Source organism: Lissotriton helveticus, chromosome 11 (genome assembly GCF_964261635.1).
Source record: "Lissotriton helveticus chromosome 11, aLisHel1.1, whole genome shotgun sequence".
Taxonomy (NCBI): Eukaryota; Metazoa; Chordata; class Amphibia; order Caudata; family Salamandridae; genus Lissotriton; species Lissotriton helveticus.
Window position 1 is genome coordinate 55,158,952 of NC_136072.1, and position 16,374 is coordinate 55,175,325.

The following is a 16,374-nucleotide window of genomic DNA, read 5'->3' on the forward strand; positions in this document are numbered from 1 at the left end:
CATTTATGAAAAACAGACTTTAAAAACAGTTCCTTGAAGTCATTAGCTCCGTCTGGGGCTATCACAGCGCTGTGAACACACAAATCCCACAGTTCTGGCTGACCGCTGCATAGCAGGCCAGCTACAGTGTCGAGAAAGACCCGCAAAACAGTACTTTTAGAAATGCAGGGTGTAGGTGACCTTGCTATGAGCTCCGAAGAGCTGGTGTTGGCAGGCGGTGGAGGAGTTGTCGGGCCTTTGAAGTCACACAGGTTGCAGTTGTAACTCCATGTGGTTTACAGTAGTGAGTGCCGGTGGGCGTCAGGGCTGCGGTTGAAAGTGCAGCGGTGTGGCGTGCGGTGCTCTCAGGTCACAATGCAGGCACCAGCTTGGTTGTGGTTGTCCAGCGGCATTGGTGAGACGAGGGCTGCGTAGCAAAGTGGGAAAGTGCTAATCACGGTGCTAGCAGGTCATGGTGCAGGCAGTGGCATCGTCGGCGTTGAAGCAATGTCGTAAGCTTTTTAAATGGAGTTGATTGTGCCAATTTTGATGGTCCAAGCTGCGGTGTGGGATGGGGCTGTGTGTCCAGTAACTTACGAGCGGTGCCCCCAAACCACGGTGCAGGCAGCGTTGCCGATGTTGGTGTGGAGCATCGTCAATGGGTATACCAGGGTGGCAGAGTGACGCGAGGTGGTGGGCAGTGCAATGCCAACAGGTCACGGGGCAAGCAGCAGCTTGGTGGTGGCATCGGACGGCGGCATCAGTGAGATGAGGGATGCGGTGTGAGATGCTGCGGTGCGCTCTGCGGTGCCTTCATGTCATAGGGGAAGTGGCGGTGTCTTTGACAGCGTCTGGTTGGTTTTTCTTCTGTTGCAGCCAAAAACACACAATTCTTGGGGCTGGTAGCAGATGAACTTGAAGTCTTTGCTGTTCCTGATACTTCTTGAACAGGAGGCAAGCTCCACCTCAAGCACTTGGAGACACTCAAGAAAATAAGATGCAGAAAGTCCAGTCCAGTCCATTCACTGCCCAAGACAAAAGCAGCCACTGCAGTCCAACACTGCAAAGCATACAGCAAAGTGGTAGTCTCTCCTCACAGCTTCTCCTGGTCTTCTTCTTCAGCAGGTTTCTTGATCCAAAAGAGTTCTAAAGTTCTGGGGTCAATGCCCCAATATTTATACCACATTTTTTCTGAAGTTGGTATAAACAAAGTTCCCCTGGCACACATAAACCAGTACAGCCTGGCTCAGGCCAAGTTCACCACAGGAGGGGGAGACAGCTTTGTGAGAGGCAGACACTGTCCATTCCGGTGCAGGTGAACTCCTCCCACTACTCTAAATGCAGCCAGGTCTATTCAGCCTGGCTATAAGTCACCCAGGAAAGGCAGGACACATCTAAACCCCCCCCTTTGTATGTCTAGCGGGGATGCAAAACCCCTGCTCCTGTCACTGTAAATCCAGAAAGGAAATATACAAAAGGCAGAGGCACACAGGATGGTTAAGCAAGAAAATGCCCACTTTTTCTATTTTCAAACACACAATATAAAAATCACCTTCCCTAAAAGATGTATTTTTAAATTCTGAGTTCAGACGTACCAAACTCCATTTCCCTATCTTATCCCATGGAGAGTTATGCTTGTAAAATGTTACAAGGCAACTCCCATGTTAAGCCAATGGGACAGACAACCTTTCAATAGTGAAAAACGAAATACACAGTATTTCACTATCAGGACATGTCACACACACAGTACATGTCCTACCTTTCACATACACTGCACCCTGGCCATTGGGGTACATTGGGCCTACCTTAGGGGTGCCTTATATTTAAGGAAAGGGAAGGTTTGGGCCTGGCAAGTGGGTGCACTTGCCAGGTCGACATGGCAGTATAAACTGAGCGCAGACACTGCAGTGGCAGGTCTGAGACACCTTGGACAAGCTACTTCGGTGGGTGGCACAATCAGTGCAGCAGACCCACTAGTAGCATTTGAATTACAGGCCCTGGGCACACCTGCGCACATTATTAGGGACTTACTAGTAACTCAAATATGTCAATCATGTATATACCAATCAATAACACAATGTACCTGGAACACTTCCACTTTAGTACTGATCAGCAGTATTAAAGTGCACAGAAACACTAAACCAGCAAAAACAATATCCAGAGTACCATAAAAATCAAGAGGTCAGAAGTGCAAAGACAGGAGGAACATGCCAAAAGATGCCAGGTCTAACGACTTACTTCTTTAAGAATTTAAATGTACTATTCCATTAATGCTCACTGAAACTTTAAAGATTAGTGTTACATTTTAGACCATACTACTCATGAGATAAAGTAGGCTTTATAGTCCTTCTTAAGTGCCTCTTCATTACGGAGACCCTTCAATCTCCTTTCATGTTTATGCACCTACATTCAAGGACATGAGGACCCCACCAAAAGCCAATCCCCCACCCCACTGTGTAGATAATTATTTGACACTACATTTTGAAGGACCACAACTGACCTTTGAGTAATCTGTGAGGCAATGGGTCATTTTAGTAGCAGGTGGGTTTTGGTGTCCTGATTGTTTTCGTAATTTGTTACATATTGAGTCATATTTGTACCAGTGATTGTGGTTTATTCAAGGAAGCACAAATTTTGTTTTCTGGGCGAGTAGATGTTTTACAAAATTTATGGAACAGAAATATTGGAATTGCATACATTATTTTGACTTTAAAAGGTGGTGCTTTAACTTGAGGTTTAAAGTTGTTCCTAACAATTTGAAATCATGTGTAGAGTTGGTTCATTGAGTTCTCTATATTTAAATGAGGAAGAGGGATTTTGTATCCATTACAACTTTTTTTTTTCTTTTTTCTGATCTTGATCTGTGGTTGGTTGGTGGCAGGTGATTGTGGAGGATGGGTGGTCACCTCAAAAGAGTGTTGTTCCTACAATTCTGGTGTCAGATCAGCGCCTGGTTAAAACTTCAAAAGCACCTCTCTGTCAGGAATTAGATTGGCTTTTGTGCCAATCTGCAGCATCTCCCTTCTCCAACAAGTTGTAAAGCATTTAAAAACACACATATAAAAGTCTCACACAAATTTATAAAACTAGGAATTATTTGTATCTTTAAAATGACACCAAAATGACATAAATCCAATGTAGGGAACCAGAGATATGAATTTTTAAAGATTTAGCACTATATAGCACTTAGAAACCTATAGCGTGACATTGGGACATCTGGTCACGCTTGACCGGGACAAAGTCAAAGTTTCAGGCTAACCGTGACTGGGCCCTGCTCGCATACCCCTCGCAGTAGGCCTCGATCAAGATTTTACCTTTGGACTTAGAAACTTTTATGGATGTTTTTCTGCCGGGGTCCCTCGATACTCTTCAGCAGTCTGTGTTCGGTGAGGGTTCTCCTGCTTGCTTTTCAGGGAGCTCCCGGTCAAACTCTGGAAGTCAGACCTCTGGAGCTTCTCAGCAGAACAAACCAGCAGAAGGCAGGCTGGCTTGCGGTTGAAGGTCGCTGTCAAGGCTCTCGTGGTTGAGTCGGTTCCCTTATTGAACATTTTTTCAACGTTTTTCCAAACTTCTCCAAACTTCTGGAACTTGTTCCTGAAGTTCTTCTTGGGAGTCTAAAGTGTCCAAAACACAATCCAAGGGTCTGGAAGGGAAACAACCTTTACAACGAAGGTTTTACAACGCGGTACTGTTACCACGCAACTTTTACAACGCAAGTCGTTACAACGACTTGCGCTGGGGGGCGCTCCAGGATAGTAAATAGTTTAATTTACTATCCAACTCCTTCCCTACTATCCACGGGGACTGGAGTTGGAATAGTAAACTAAAATATTTACTATCCAGCACCCCCCAACGCAAGTCGTTGTAACGACTTGCGTTGTAAAAGTTGCGTAGTAACGGCACGCGTTGTAAAAGTACGCGTTGTAACGTCTTACATCCGTCTGGAATCTCCAAGATGGTCATTCAAAGATTGGAACTTCATTTCCCACAATCCACTTGGATATTCTGGGTGATGAAGGTCCAGGTCAGCTCTGTAAACCTGTAGGGTGCAGGAAGTCCACTCTTTATTCCTCTTGAAGCAAGGTACATCCAAAGGGCAGTAGTCCTAGATAATGCAGCAGGCACAGTCAGTCAGAATGGTTGGTAAGCAGTGTTCCCTCTAACGTGCGCGGGTGCGCTCGCGCGCAGCTTTAAGGGCCCGAGCGCGCATGGTACATTGTTAAGCGCGCACACGTTCTCGCCGCCGCCACCCGCTTTTAAAATGCGAGCAGCGAAAAACGGCAATTTTCCTGGTTGTCTGAGTCATTTGGGAAAGTATTCCTGTTAATCACAGCGCCCGTCATGCGCTGCAATTAACAGGAATATTTTCACGATGGCCCACAATCAGCACCCAGCTGCGCTGTATTTAGAAAAGAATTGAAGCAAGTCTGAAAGCATGATGTGTAAAGCACATGTCGAACTTTCAGACTCGCTTCATTTCTTTTCTAAATACAGCGCGACTGGGTGCTGATTGTGGGCCATCGTGAAAGGATTCCTGTTAATCACAGCGCCTGTCATGCGCTGCAATGAACAGGAATATTTTCACGATGGCCGGGAAGGGCGCTGGGCGACTCGGGTGACTCCTAACACGTCGCTGGTGGAACTCCCGGGGTTGCCCACTTGGGACGTCTGCGGCTTCGTCGTCTACAAAGGGTAAGAAGTGCCTGAGCCCTCCTGGTACCACAACTGCGTGGAGCGCTTCAGCAGCACACGCTCGCCAAAGGTTGCCAAGTCGACTTTTTTTTTTATTGTTTTCCACCCACTTGGATGTCGATAATATCAGATTGAGCCTTCTCAGGAGAATCCTATGCTATATAAAAGGCAGCCGGGAGCGTGATGGTGTAGCCTGCTCAATTGACAAACAAATCTTTCCAGGTCTAGGCACGCAGATAAAAAACAGAGGGCCCGATTCACAATACTAACTTAAGACAAAATCCTAAACTTACTACTTTTGGTATTCACAGAAGTTAGGATTTTATCTTAAGTTTGTCTTAAGACAGACTTAAGACTGACTTAAGACAAAATCCTAACTTAAGTCTGTCTTAAGTCTGTTTTAGGACAAACTTAAGACAAAATCCTAACTTCTGTGAATACCAAAAGTAGTAAGTTTAGGATTTTGTCTTAAGTTAGTTCTGTGAATCGGCCCCAGAGTGAAGCTGTTCTTGTGACTCGCACACACGCAGCCTGCATGCCATCCCGTTTGTCCACTTTCAGAATAAAGTTGCAGAGACACTTTTAGGGAAAGAAAACACGCAGATATTGTGTATAAACAAGTGACATTAATCTGGATAGGGTGAAGTAAAGTAGCATATCAGGCCGGATCAAATAAAATGGAAATATTTTGCCCCAAGTTGTGACTGTCCATGAAACAAGCATTGGCAAACTGAGCATGTTTGGCTTGCTCTTGGAGTCCTAAACCAGTGCTTTAAATAGGCAGTACTGTCCGGTGCCAAGTACCTGCGCTTTTTTAATTTGAATACCGGCACTTTTCAGAAGTGCTGCAATACATTTAATTGGGGAGTACTGGCACCCCTCAGGAGCAAGCAGGTACTCTAATAGTAAGTCCCTGCACTTCTATAAATCCCTTCAAAGCACTGTCTGCAAACTTTTATGATAAAAGGAAGGGCTGCTGTCTCCTCTGGTGCTTCTTCTTCCACGGAAGAGGCATCAAATTTAGGAAAGGAAGGCACACCTGGAGGTCTTGTCAAAAGCAGGTAAATCATCGGAGGGGGCGAGGGGGTGGGGTGCTATCTATTTGATGTCACACTTCTGCTTACTTATAAGACTATGTGCAGATTCCTGCTCCAGTATGTGGAATACTTGAAACTGTTTGTGGTAGTGGCACGCATGCAACAATCACTTTTACACTATTTGGCTAGGCAGGCAGACCCCTGATCAGACGGACATACACACAGACAACCAGAGCAGCGGAAAGTGTCCTAAGTACGAAGGTAGATTAGACAGACATTCCTAGGAGACAGGCGGCCACGATGCAAGCAGGCAGAAATAGAAAATGAGAGAGAAAGGGACGGACACATAGCATTAATACACAGGCACAGAGAAGCCAGCAGGGACAAAAGCCCGGAAGACAAATATAGACAACACACTTAACGATGTACTGACTTACAAACTGTTGTACACCAAGGTAACTGGATAGACAGAGATAAAAAAACATACATAGGCAAATACAGAAAAAGTTGAAAGAAAAATATAAATGCATACAGCTTGTGTATAGTTTATGTACAGGTTGAATGACAACCTAGTAAAAAAGATAGACATGCTGCCAAAAAGACAAAGGGGAGGGAAGGATAGAGAAAATATACAGACGGTACCCACATTGGCAGACGTGGATGGTCTGAACACACATATTTGACTGCTTTCTTTCTGCAGCTAGACGGACAGACAGACAGATTTAAATTTGAGATGTGCTGATGGATGGACGCTTGAATGGACGGGTTATGGGTTTGGGAGCTGGCTGGGTTTGAGTGGGTGAATGAGCTGTATGTAAGGATGGATGAGCTTAAGGGGTAGCTGGATAGTTTTTAGTGTGTAAATACGGTGGATGTAAGTTTATGTGGATGGATGAATGAATGGATGGGTGGATTTATTTTACTTGGATGCTAGATGAGTGACACTATGGGTTGGATGGATGGATGGCTAGGGGATGGATGGGCGGATGGGACGGGGGTTTGTATACAAACATAGTCAATGGAAGAATGTATCGACGAAAAGGGAAATGTTCAAATGCTCAGTAAATGTGTTTAGAACAATATTTAAGCAGAGCCTGTCTGGCCTGCAGAGTGCATCCAGCACAGCAGGCAGGCTTCCCTAAGCTGAATTCTATGTGCGTACAGACATTCTTCATACATGAGAAGTGCAGGGAAAGTGCGTGGGTGATGTTTGCATATTTTTTTACAAGGGTCTTGCAGTTTTCCTCCCGTGAACATGTGTTTGCGTCTCGCAGCGGTAGCCGGAGCTGTCGGAGGCTGTCCCCATCTGCCTGACCGCCATGACCCAGCCGAGGAGCCCCTTGCAGATGGCGCTGGCGCTGCTGCTCTGCATGCTGATTGCCGGAGGCTGCAAAGAGAGAACCGAGCCGGTCGAGCTCTGAGACAGCGCCGTCCTCAACCTCATTATGGACATCATACAGGACTTGAGAAACTAACACTTGGCCAAGGAAAACGGGGTGCAGTTGTACTCCGAATTCTCTGACTACAAACTGGAAGACAAGGAAGCCCCCGAGTACGGGCACTATCAGGACGAGCAGAGAGTCGGCGAGTCTCCCATTTTCGCTCCTCCCGTTAGTTAGCATCCGCACTATTCTGTTAGTAAAAAGGTGAAACCGGGCAGAGCCCGAGCACACTATTATGACTGGACTTGTTGTGTTGAGAGGTAGGCAGGGCTTGGGTCATGTGGGTGGTCTCTTTGGACTGGGATGAAGTAAGATTGGGGCAAATCTGTAGCACTATATGCTAAAATAGAATTGTATTGAATTTACATATCCTCTAGGAGATCTGTTGTTACCACCTAAAAATGAATATATTATGCGGCACAGTTAGTGCAGTAAATTATATCAGAAACAAAGTGTTTGGCTACAGATATTGCACAATAACTTCTAAACTATCTATTCGTGTCCATTAGTGCCACCGAGGGTGCTCTGGTCAAAGTATTATAAGTCACAAGGCAAAACAAGCATTGGCCGCACGGCCATAAAAGTAACAGCCGCGAGTATTTTCATCCCACTCAAAGCCCTGGTCTACACACGCGGTCAGGTTCTTGGCGCACATAGCCTTGGCTGCATCGCACAGAGACCTTACTCTGCCGCACACAGAGGAAAATAATTAGAGGGAACATTGTTGGTAAGCCTTCTTCATCTCTTAGTTTCAAGCAGCAGATCTGAGAGGCTCTGCTCCTCTCACATATTTTTTTAATTGTTCTCTGGGCAGCTGATCTGAGAGGCTATACATCTCAATCAATCTATTAATCAATCAGCATACTTGTAAAGCACGCTACTTACCCGTAAGGGTCCCAAGGCGCTGAGGGGAGGGGGGATGCTGCTACTGCTCAAAGAGCCAGGCTTTGAGGAGTCTTATGAAGGCGAGAAGGTCTTGGGTCTGCCGTATGTGGGTAGGGAGGGTGTTCCACGTCTTGGCGGCGAGGTAGGAGAAGGCTCTGCCGCCGGAGGTCGTTCGTTGGATGCGGGGGACAGCTGCGAGGGCGAGGATGGCGGAGCGGAGCTGGCGGGTGGGGGTGTGGAAGCTGAGTCTGCTCTTCAGGTAGGATTTTTTTCGGCGTTGTGGAGTGCTTTGTGTGCGGGTGAGGAGCATGAAGGTGATCCTCTTGTCGACGGGGAGCCAGTAGGGTCTCTCAGGTGGGGGGTGATGTGGCTGTGGTGGAGGACGTTGACGATCAGCCAGGCGGAGGCGTTTTGGATGCGTTGTAGTTGTAGCAGGTGTTTGGCTTGGATTCCTGCGTAGAGTGCGTTGACATAGTCCAGTCTGCTGCTTAAGAGTGCCTGTGTCACCATTCTTTTTGTTTCGGTCGGGATCCACTTGTAGATCCTGCGGAGCATGCGGAAGGTGTTGTAGCAGGAGGAGGAGACAGCGTTGACTTGCTTCGACATGGAGAGGGAGGAGTCGAGGATGAATCCTAGATTGCGTGCATGGTCGGTGGGTGTTGGTGCTGTTCTCAGTGTGATGGGCCACCAGGAGTTGTCCCAGGCTGAGGGGGTGGGTCCGAGGATGAGGACCTCCGTCTTGTCCAAGTTCAGCTTCAGACGGCTGCTCCTCATCCAGTCAGCGACGGCCTTCATTTCCTCATGGAAGTTGGTTTGGTGATGGATAGGATGAGCTGGGTGTCGTCGGCTTAGGATACGATGTTGAGGTCGTGATGGCGGGCCACTTTTGCGAGGGGGGCCATGTAGATGTTGAACAGCGTCGGACTGAGGGATGAACACTGGGGGACACTGCAGATGATGTCGGTGGCTTCGGATCGGAAGGGTGGGAGGCAGACGCTCTGGGTTCTTCCGGAGAGGAAAGACGTGGTCCAGTCAAGAGCCTTCTCTTGGATTCCGACTGACAGGTCCAGGAGGATGAGGGCTGATGTTTCGCCATTGTCTAGTTGGCGCCTGATGTCGTCTGTGGCGACGATGAGGGCTGTCTCGATGCTGTGGTTTTGTCTGAATCCGGACTGGGACGGGTCCAAGATGTTGTTGTCTTCCAGGTGGCGGGCCAGTTGCATGTTGACGATTTTCTCGATGACCTTTGCCGGGAACAGGAGCAGGGAGATGGGCCGGAAGTTCTTGAGGTACTTGGGGTCCACCTTGGGCTTCTTGAGGAGGGCGTTGATTTTGGCGTGCTTCCAGCTTTCCGGAAATGTTGCTGTTTCGAAGGAGATGTTGATGACCTACCGTAGTTGGGGTGCGATGGCAGCGTCTGCTTTGTTGAATACGTGGTGTGGGCATGGGTCAGACGGAGATCCTGAATGGATGGAGTTCATGACCTTGGTTGTCTCGTCGTCATTGACATTGGACCAGGAGGTCAGGCGGTTGGCGCTGGTGGTGTTCATAGGGGCGGTGGAGTCTGGCGTAGTCGGGGTGGTCGTAGTGTTGAAGCTGTCGTGGATGTCAGGGATCTTGCGTTGGAAGAAGATGGCTAGAGAGTCGCACAGTTCTTGTGAAGGCGGGATGTCGTTGGCATTGGCGCTGGGGTTTGAGAGTTCTTTTACGATGCTGAAGAGCTCTTTGCTGTCGTGTGCGTTGTTATCCAAGCGGTCTCTGAAGGAGGATCTTTTGGCTAATCTGATGAGGTGGTGGTGTCTGCGGGTGTCGTCCTTGTGGGCTGTGTGGTTGTCCGGTGTGCGTTCGTGGAGCCATGTCTTCTCCAATTTCCGGCATGTACGTTTGGAGGCCTGGAGCTCGTTGGTGAACCAGGTGGCTCTCTTGTTGGCGTGGCTGTTGCAGGGTTTCTTGAGCGGGGCAAGGGTGTTGGCGCAGTCTTCGATCCACTGTCTGAGGTTGCGGGCTGCAGCATCTGAGTTGGTGGAGTCGGTGGGTGGGTTCTTGGTGAGGGAGGTGATCAGCTGGTCTTCGGTGACTTTGCTTCAGCAGCGGCGAGGCAGCTGTTTGGTGCGGTGGTGCGTGGTTGGTTTCTTGAAGGTGAAATGGATGCAGCGGTGGTCGGTCCAGTGGAGTTCGGTGGTGTGATCGAAGGCGACGTGGGAGCCTGTGGAGAAGATGGGGTCAAACGTGTGGCCGGCGGCGTGGGTGGGTATGGTGACGAGTTGTCTGAGGCCGAGGTTGGTGAGGTTCTCGATCAGGGTGGCGAGTTGGCATCGTTGTTGTTCTCGAGGTGGAAGTTCAGGTCCCCGAGGAGGATGTAGTCCGTGGAAGCGAGTGCGTGGGTGCTGTCGAGGTCGGCGATGGAGTCGCTGAACTGAGCCCGAGGTCCGGGGGGTCTGTAGAAGACTGTTCCTCTGTGGGTGGTGTTGGGGTCGGTGTGGATCCGGAAGTGTAGGTGTTCGGCGGTGTTGAGGGTGTCGTCCGGGTGGGTGGCGACCTTGAGGGTGGACTTGTGGACGATGGCTATTCCTCCTCCGATTCTGTTGATGCGGTCCCTACGGGTGATCTTGTAGCCGACCGGGATGGCTATGGCGATGTCGGGCGCCGAGGAGGTGTTCCACCAGGTCTTGGTCAGGAAGGCCACGTCTGGGGCGGAGGTGTCAAGCAGATCCCAGAGCTCGGCTGCGTGTTTGCATGCGGAGCGGGTGTTGAGGAGTATGCAGCTGAGGTGGTTGGGTCCAGTCTTTGGAGGTTTGGTGGTTCTGTCTCAGGTGAAGCTGCAGGTGTGGCAGTAGAAGGGTCAGTGGGTCAGTTTCGGGGCGGCTTGGAAGCAGGTGCGGTTTCGGCCGGTGTTAAGGGCGCGGAGGGTGCTGGCGTCGTATTGGATTCTGGTGTTGTGGCGTTCGCGGGGTCCAGGGTATCTGGCACTAGGCGCGGTCCAGGTGCGGACGGGCACAGACGGGCTTGCTGCGCGCGTCCGCTTCTCGGCCTGAATATGATGTGGCTTGGGAGGGAGGAGCAGCTGGGAGGCGGGAGCAGGGAGGCCGATGGGTGTGCAGGGGGGCGGGGCCGCAGAGAAGCAGTGGTGGGAAGGGCCTGAATGGGAGTGGAGGGGGGCGTGGGGGGAAACTGGCGCACGGGCAGGTGGAAAGCCGAGGAAACGAACTCAGGAACACGGAGGCAGCAAGCGGGTGACGAGCTGCGGTGTGGGGGCGACCTGCCTGCAAGCAGGGTCAGAGGTCGCTCCTGCTACCGCTGTTCGGCCTGCATATGAGGTGGCTTGGAAGGGAGGAGCAGCTGGGAGGCGGGAGCGCGGGAGGCCAATGGGTGTGCAGAGGAGCGGGGCCGCAGGGAAGCAGTAGCGGAAAGGGCCTGAATGGGAGCAGAGGGGGACGGGGGGGAACTGGCGCACAGGCAGGGGGAAAGTCGAGGAAACAAACTCAGGAACACGGACACAGCAAGCGGGTGACGAGCAGCAGCGTGGGGCGACCTGCCTGCAAGCAGGATCAGAGGTCGCTCACACATATTTATTCAGTGTTCTCTGGGATCATTCTTGTCCAACGAGGTACAGGGCAACACCCCAGAGCATGACCACTTCCTCCAAAGTGTGGCATAATCTTCTCCCAGAAAGCACAATTTCCCTAAAACTCAGTTTGGCTGAATTCTCAGCAGAGGAGCAAGAACTACTTAAAACAACCTCCAGTATGGCTCATTTCCATAGCTCTCCTCTACCTACCATTTGCCAAATTCCTGCCTTAAATCAGCCATCTGGCTGGGTAAGAGGGCTGGGGGTAGATGGACCAGGTATTCTCTGCCTGTAATATCCCCCTTTGAAGCTCAAGCTTCACAACCTCTCCGCCCTGCTTTAGAATTCATGTGTACCAGAGCTATCTCAAACAGATAGCCTCTCACTGGGTGAGCCACTTATCAATTCATCAAAGCAGCCTGGCTTATTCCGTTAACTCTGACCAGTCAGGGGAGAACACAGGAATGCTGAATTTTGGCTCACAAAAAATAAAGTTTCCTAACTTCTTATCTGTATATTTCAGGATAAGTTCGTCAACAGCATATTGTTAGATTATTCAATGTAATTCTCCTAAATCATTGAATGATATTTTTCATGAATTCCTAGCGATAGTTGTGCATTATTAACCTACAACAATGTTAACCTATGTGGCAGGGGATCTACAATGGGGAAAATGAAATGTGCAATTTCTCCAACACCAGGGCCTATAAAACATATTTTACAAGGACCCTGCTTATAGCTGCATGGCCCCCACAGCCCTGGGACACATAGGGGAGACTTTAGGGGTATTGAGTATATAAATATAATCTATATCCTCTCTCCACAGTGCTCCTAGCACAAAAGTCGATTTTGAAAAGCACTTTACTACACTGGGGAAGGGAAATGTATAATTTCTCTTGACCCAGGACATATGAAACCTCTTTTATAAGGGCCCTCCTTATAAGTACCTGACCCCCCACCCCTGGGACACCTAAGGGAGACCCTGGGGGTACCTAATATGCCACATATTTGAGTTTGTCACTTTTTAAGTGCCCCTACCACCAATGTCGAATCTGGGCAAAATGTACATTTAAAAGCAGGGCTGCAACACATGACTGATTATAAAATGACCTCAGGCAGTCAGCAGTGCACACATGCATGTGTGGAAAGGGATGCTGGCCTCTAAAGTGCCGTTCCCCATTATATACTAGGGACGTAAAGGTAGTATTCCCCACCCTGCCCTATCATGTACCAGGAACTTATAGGGAAGGTCATGCCAATTATAAGTGTATCATAATATATAGTGTACTCTTATGTAAGTGAGTGTTTTCACTGTGTTTTCAGCATAGCACTGATCCTGGGCCTGGTTAGGCAGAGCCCAGGGACAGTCAGAGTCAGGTACCACTAGTACCAGTCAGCAAAAAAATGGGGGTGCCCATGGCACAGTATGACTTTGCAACAGTGGCCCCTCAGAAGACAGCCTGCCAGTTCAGATGTTCACACTGGTGGTGCCGGCGAAGGTACTGCGGTGTAACCATAGACTTTTGTAGATGCTCGAGGTGGGGGAGGCTAAACAGTGTGTGCCAACACAGCTTCCTCTGCTGTGCCTGCTCTAGGTAAAACTACCCCAGCTATGGTCTCAAGTGGAATAGCTGCTAATTTGCTCAACAAGGAGTAGGTGTAGAAAGTATATCCACAGTTCCTCTTAATTGCTCACCACTAGCACCTGCAGCACCTCACCCCAAGTTGAACTCCCCAAAAAGCATCTTGTGTCCTTGAAAGGGCTGTGGAATGGGCCACAGTTGATTGCTCAGTTGATTAATATTGGTTGAAGCATCCTAACAAAGATAACTCCTCCTCGCATCATGTGACAACCTTCAAATTAATCTGTTCAGTCCACTTGGACACGTCCTATTTCTTGTACCGGAACAAGTCAGCATGACATTTATCAATCGTAGGGCAAATAATCCGCTGAGGGCACATGTCCCTCCAAAATCATTCATTATCACCTGGAGAAGTATAGGTTGTTGCTTGTGCTTTGTCTAAAGGCCCTACTACTACCAAAAGCACAAAGAATGTGGTATACAAAGAAGTTTTGTCAACTATCACTTACATATTGTAGATGTATACACAGGTGTTACATTAAAGAAATATACCACAAACCTGCAAACCAGGATTGCCTTTTCTCAAGGTAGTGCTGAAGTGGGTAGCTAATAAAAGCAGATCTTAGTAAAAATTCCAAGTCCCCCTAATAAACGTTTTCCTTATGTGAATACAAATCAGACACATCATGCTGGCCAGTTGGATGCCTTACCTGTTAGTCCTGATGCAGTGCTCTGGTTCGATGTGGCCAATGGTGCAGAGGTGGGTGACCCTGTTGCTGGATCCTTCCCTGTGACTCCCGTCCCATTGATGTTGTTAAGCTGTGCTGTTGTTGTTGCTGCAGAGATTAGGATGGACAATGTTGGTGTCACTGTAGAGGTGATTCCTTGAATGGTGGCCTGTGTGATGTTAGGGTTTTTTAACGTTGTCATCACTGTTGAAGTAGTGTTTGTTTGGTTTGCAACTGTGGCAGTGGCAAACACTGACACATTTCCTGATGCAGTGGGAGGAAACGTACCAGGACCCGCGGTGGGTGTTGACTGAGAAGCATTGGAGGTGTTGTTGGGTGTTGTTCCTAAAAATGTGGTTGTCACCATTTGACCTGTGGTCACCTTTGTAGCATTCATTAATGAAGTCTGCGACACTGTAAAATGAAGAACAGAATATTATTAGGCAGCTTTCACTTCTGTTAGAAATGGGGGTCTCTACTTGGCAGGGGGTTAACCTGTCCAAGTAGGGACCCCTCTTTCTAGTCAGGATAAGGGAGTTACACTTCTAAAACAACCCCTGCTCACCCCCTTTGTAGCTTGGCACGAGCAGACAGCTAAAACTTCTGAAGCACCTCTGTCAGGAATTAGATTGGCTGTTGTGCCAATCAGCAGCATCTCCCTTCTCCAACACATTGTAAAGCATTTAACAACACCAATTTCAGTACATAATTAAGACACAACACACCAATTTATAAAAATAGAACATATTTTTATCTTTAAAATGACACAAAAACGACATAAATCCAATTATTAAGCAGCTTTAACTTCTATTAGAAATGGGGGTCTCTACTTGGCAGGTGGTTACCCTGTCCAAGTAGGGATCCTTTTTCCTAGTCAGGATAAGGGAGTTACACTTCTAAAATACACCCTGCTCACCCCCTTGGTAGCTTGGCACGAGCAGTCAGGCTTATCTCAGAGGCAGTGTGTAAAGCATTTGCACATAACATGCAGTAATTCAGTGACGACACTACAAAAGGACACCACCCCAGTTTTAGAACAAGCATTTACAATATAATAGGTCTCACAATTGCGAGTTTTTGAGCTATTGGCATTGTAAATGGCAATGCCTTTTATAATATTAAAAGGCATTGCCATTTACAATAGCAATATCAATACCTATTGTATTGCAGAACACGGTGTCCGTGAAGCGGGTGCCGTGCTAACAATTAAAGTTTTTGTTAAAAAAAGAAGCAGAGTGCGGTGTCCTTGAAGCAGATACCGCTCTCATTATTGAAGTTTTTCTTTTTTTTTTAAATGAAACTGAGCGCTCTGTCCCTGAAGCGGGTGCCGCGCTGAGTTTAAAAGTTTAAAAAAAATCAAAAATAAACAGGCTCAACCTAAAAATAGTCAGTAGTTATCTGTGTAAAACAAGTTCCTTGAAGTCAATAGCTCTGTCTGGGGATATCACAGCACTGTGAACACGCAAATCCAACAGTTCTGGCTGACCGCGGCGTAGCAGGCCAGCTACAGTGTTGGGAAGATCCGCAAAACTGTACTTTTAGAAATGCAGGGTGTTGGTGACCTTGCGATGAGCTCCGAAGAGCTGGTGTTGGCAGGCAGTGTTTCCACAGGTCAGTGCAGGAGTTGTCGGGCCTTTGAAGTCCCACAGGTTGCAGGTCGAACTCCGAGTGGTTGAAGTCAGGAGCGCCGGTGGGCGTCAGGGCTGCGGTTGAAAGTGCAGCGGTGTGGCGTGCGGTGCCCTCAGGTCGCAATGCAGGCACCAGCTTGGTTGTGGTCGTCCAGCGGCATCGGTGAGATGAGTGCTGCGGAGCAAAGTGGGACAGTGCTAGTCACGGTGCTGGCAGGTCACGGTGCAGGCAGAGGCATCATCGGCATTGAAGCGATGTCATAGGCTTATGAAATGGAGTCGATTGTGCCAATTTTGATGGTCCAAAGCTGCAGTGTGGGATGGGGCTGTGTGTCGAGTATTTTACGAGCAGTGCCCCCAAACCACGTTGCAGGCAGCGGCGCTGATATTGGTGTGGAGCATCGTCAATGGGTATACCAGGGTGGCAGAGTGAAGCAAGTCGGTGGGCAGTGCGGTGCCCCCAGGTCACAGGGAAAGCAGCGGCTCGGTGGTGGCATTAGACGGCGTCATTAGTGAGACAAGGGATGTGGAGTGAGATGCGGCGGTGCGCTCTGTGGTGCCTTCAGGTCATGGAACAAGGGCTGGTGTCTTTGACAGCATCTGGTTGGTTTTTCTTCTGTTGCAGCCCAAAACACCCAGTTCATGGGACTGGTAGCAGATTAACTTGAAGTCTTTGCTGTTCCTGAGACTTCTTGAACAGGAGGCAAGCTCCAATTCAAGCACTTGGAGACACTCAAGAAAATAAGATGCAGAAAGTCCAGTCCAGTCCTTTGACTGCCCAAGACAGAAGCAGCCACTGCAGGCCAACACTGCAAAGCACACAGCAAAGTGG

General features: G+C 48.7%; 1 protein-coding gene across 1 annotated transcript in view; it reads right to left on the reverse strand.

The window, feature by feature from the left end:
- LOC144790706 (uncharacterized) overlaps positions 1–16,374 on the reverse strand; it is a 180,668-nt gene that overhangs the window by 139,979 nt on the left and 24,315 nt on the right. Inside the window, exon 6 of the mRNA XM_078665426.1 lies at positions 13,897–14,174. Coding sequence (XP_078521552.1) covers positions 13,897–14,174 — 278 coding nt within the window. The remainder of the gene's footprint in view (positions 1–13,896; positions 14,175–16,374) is intronic.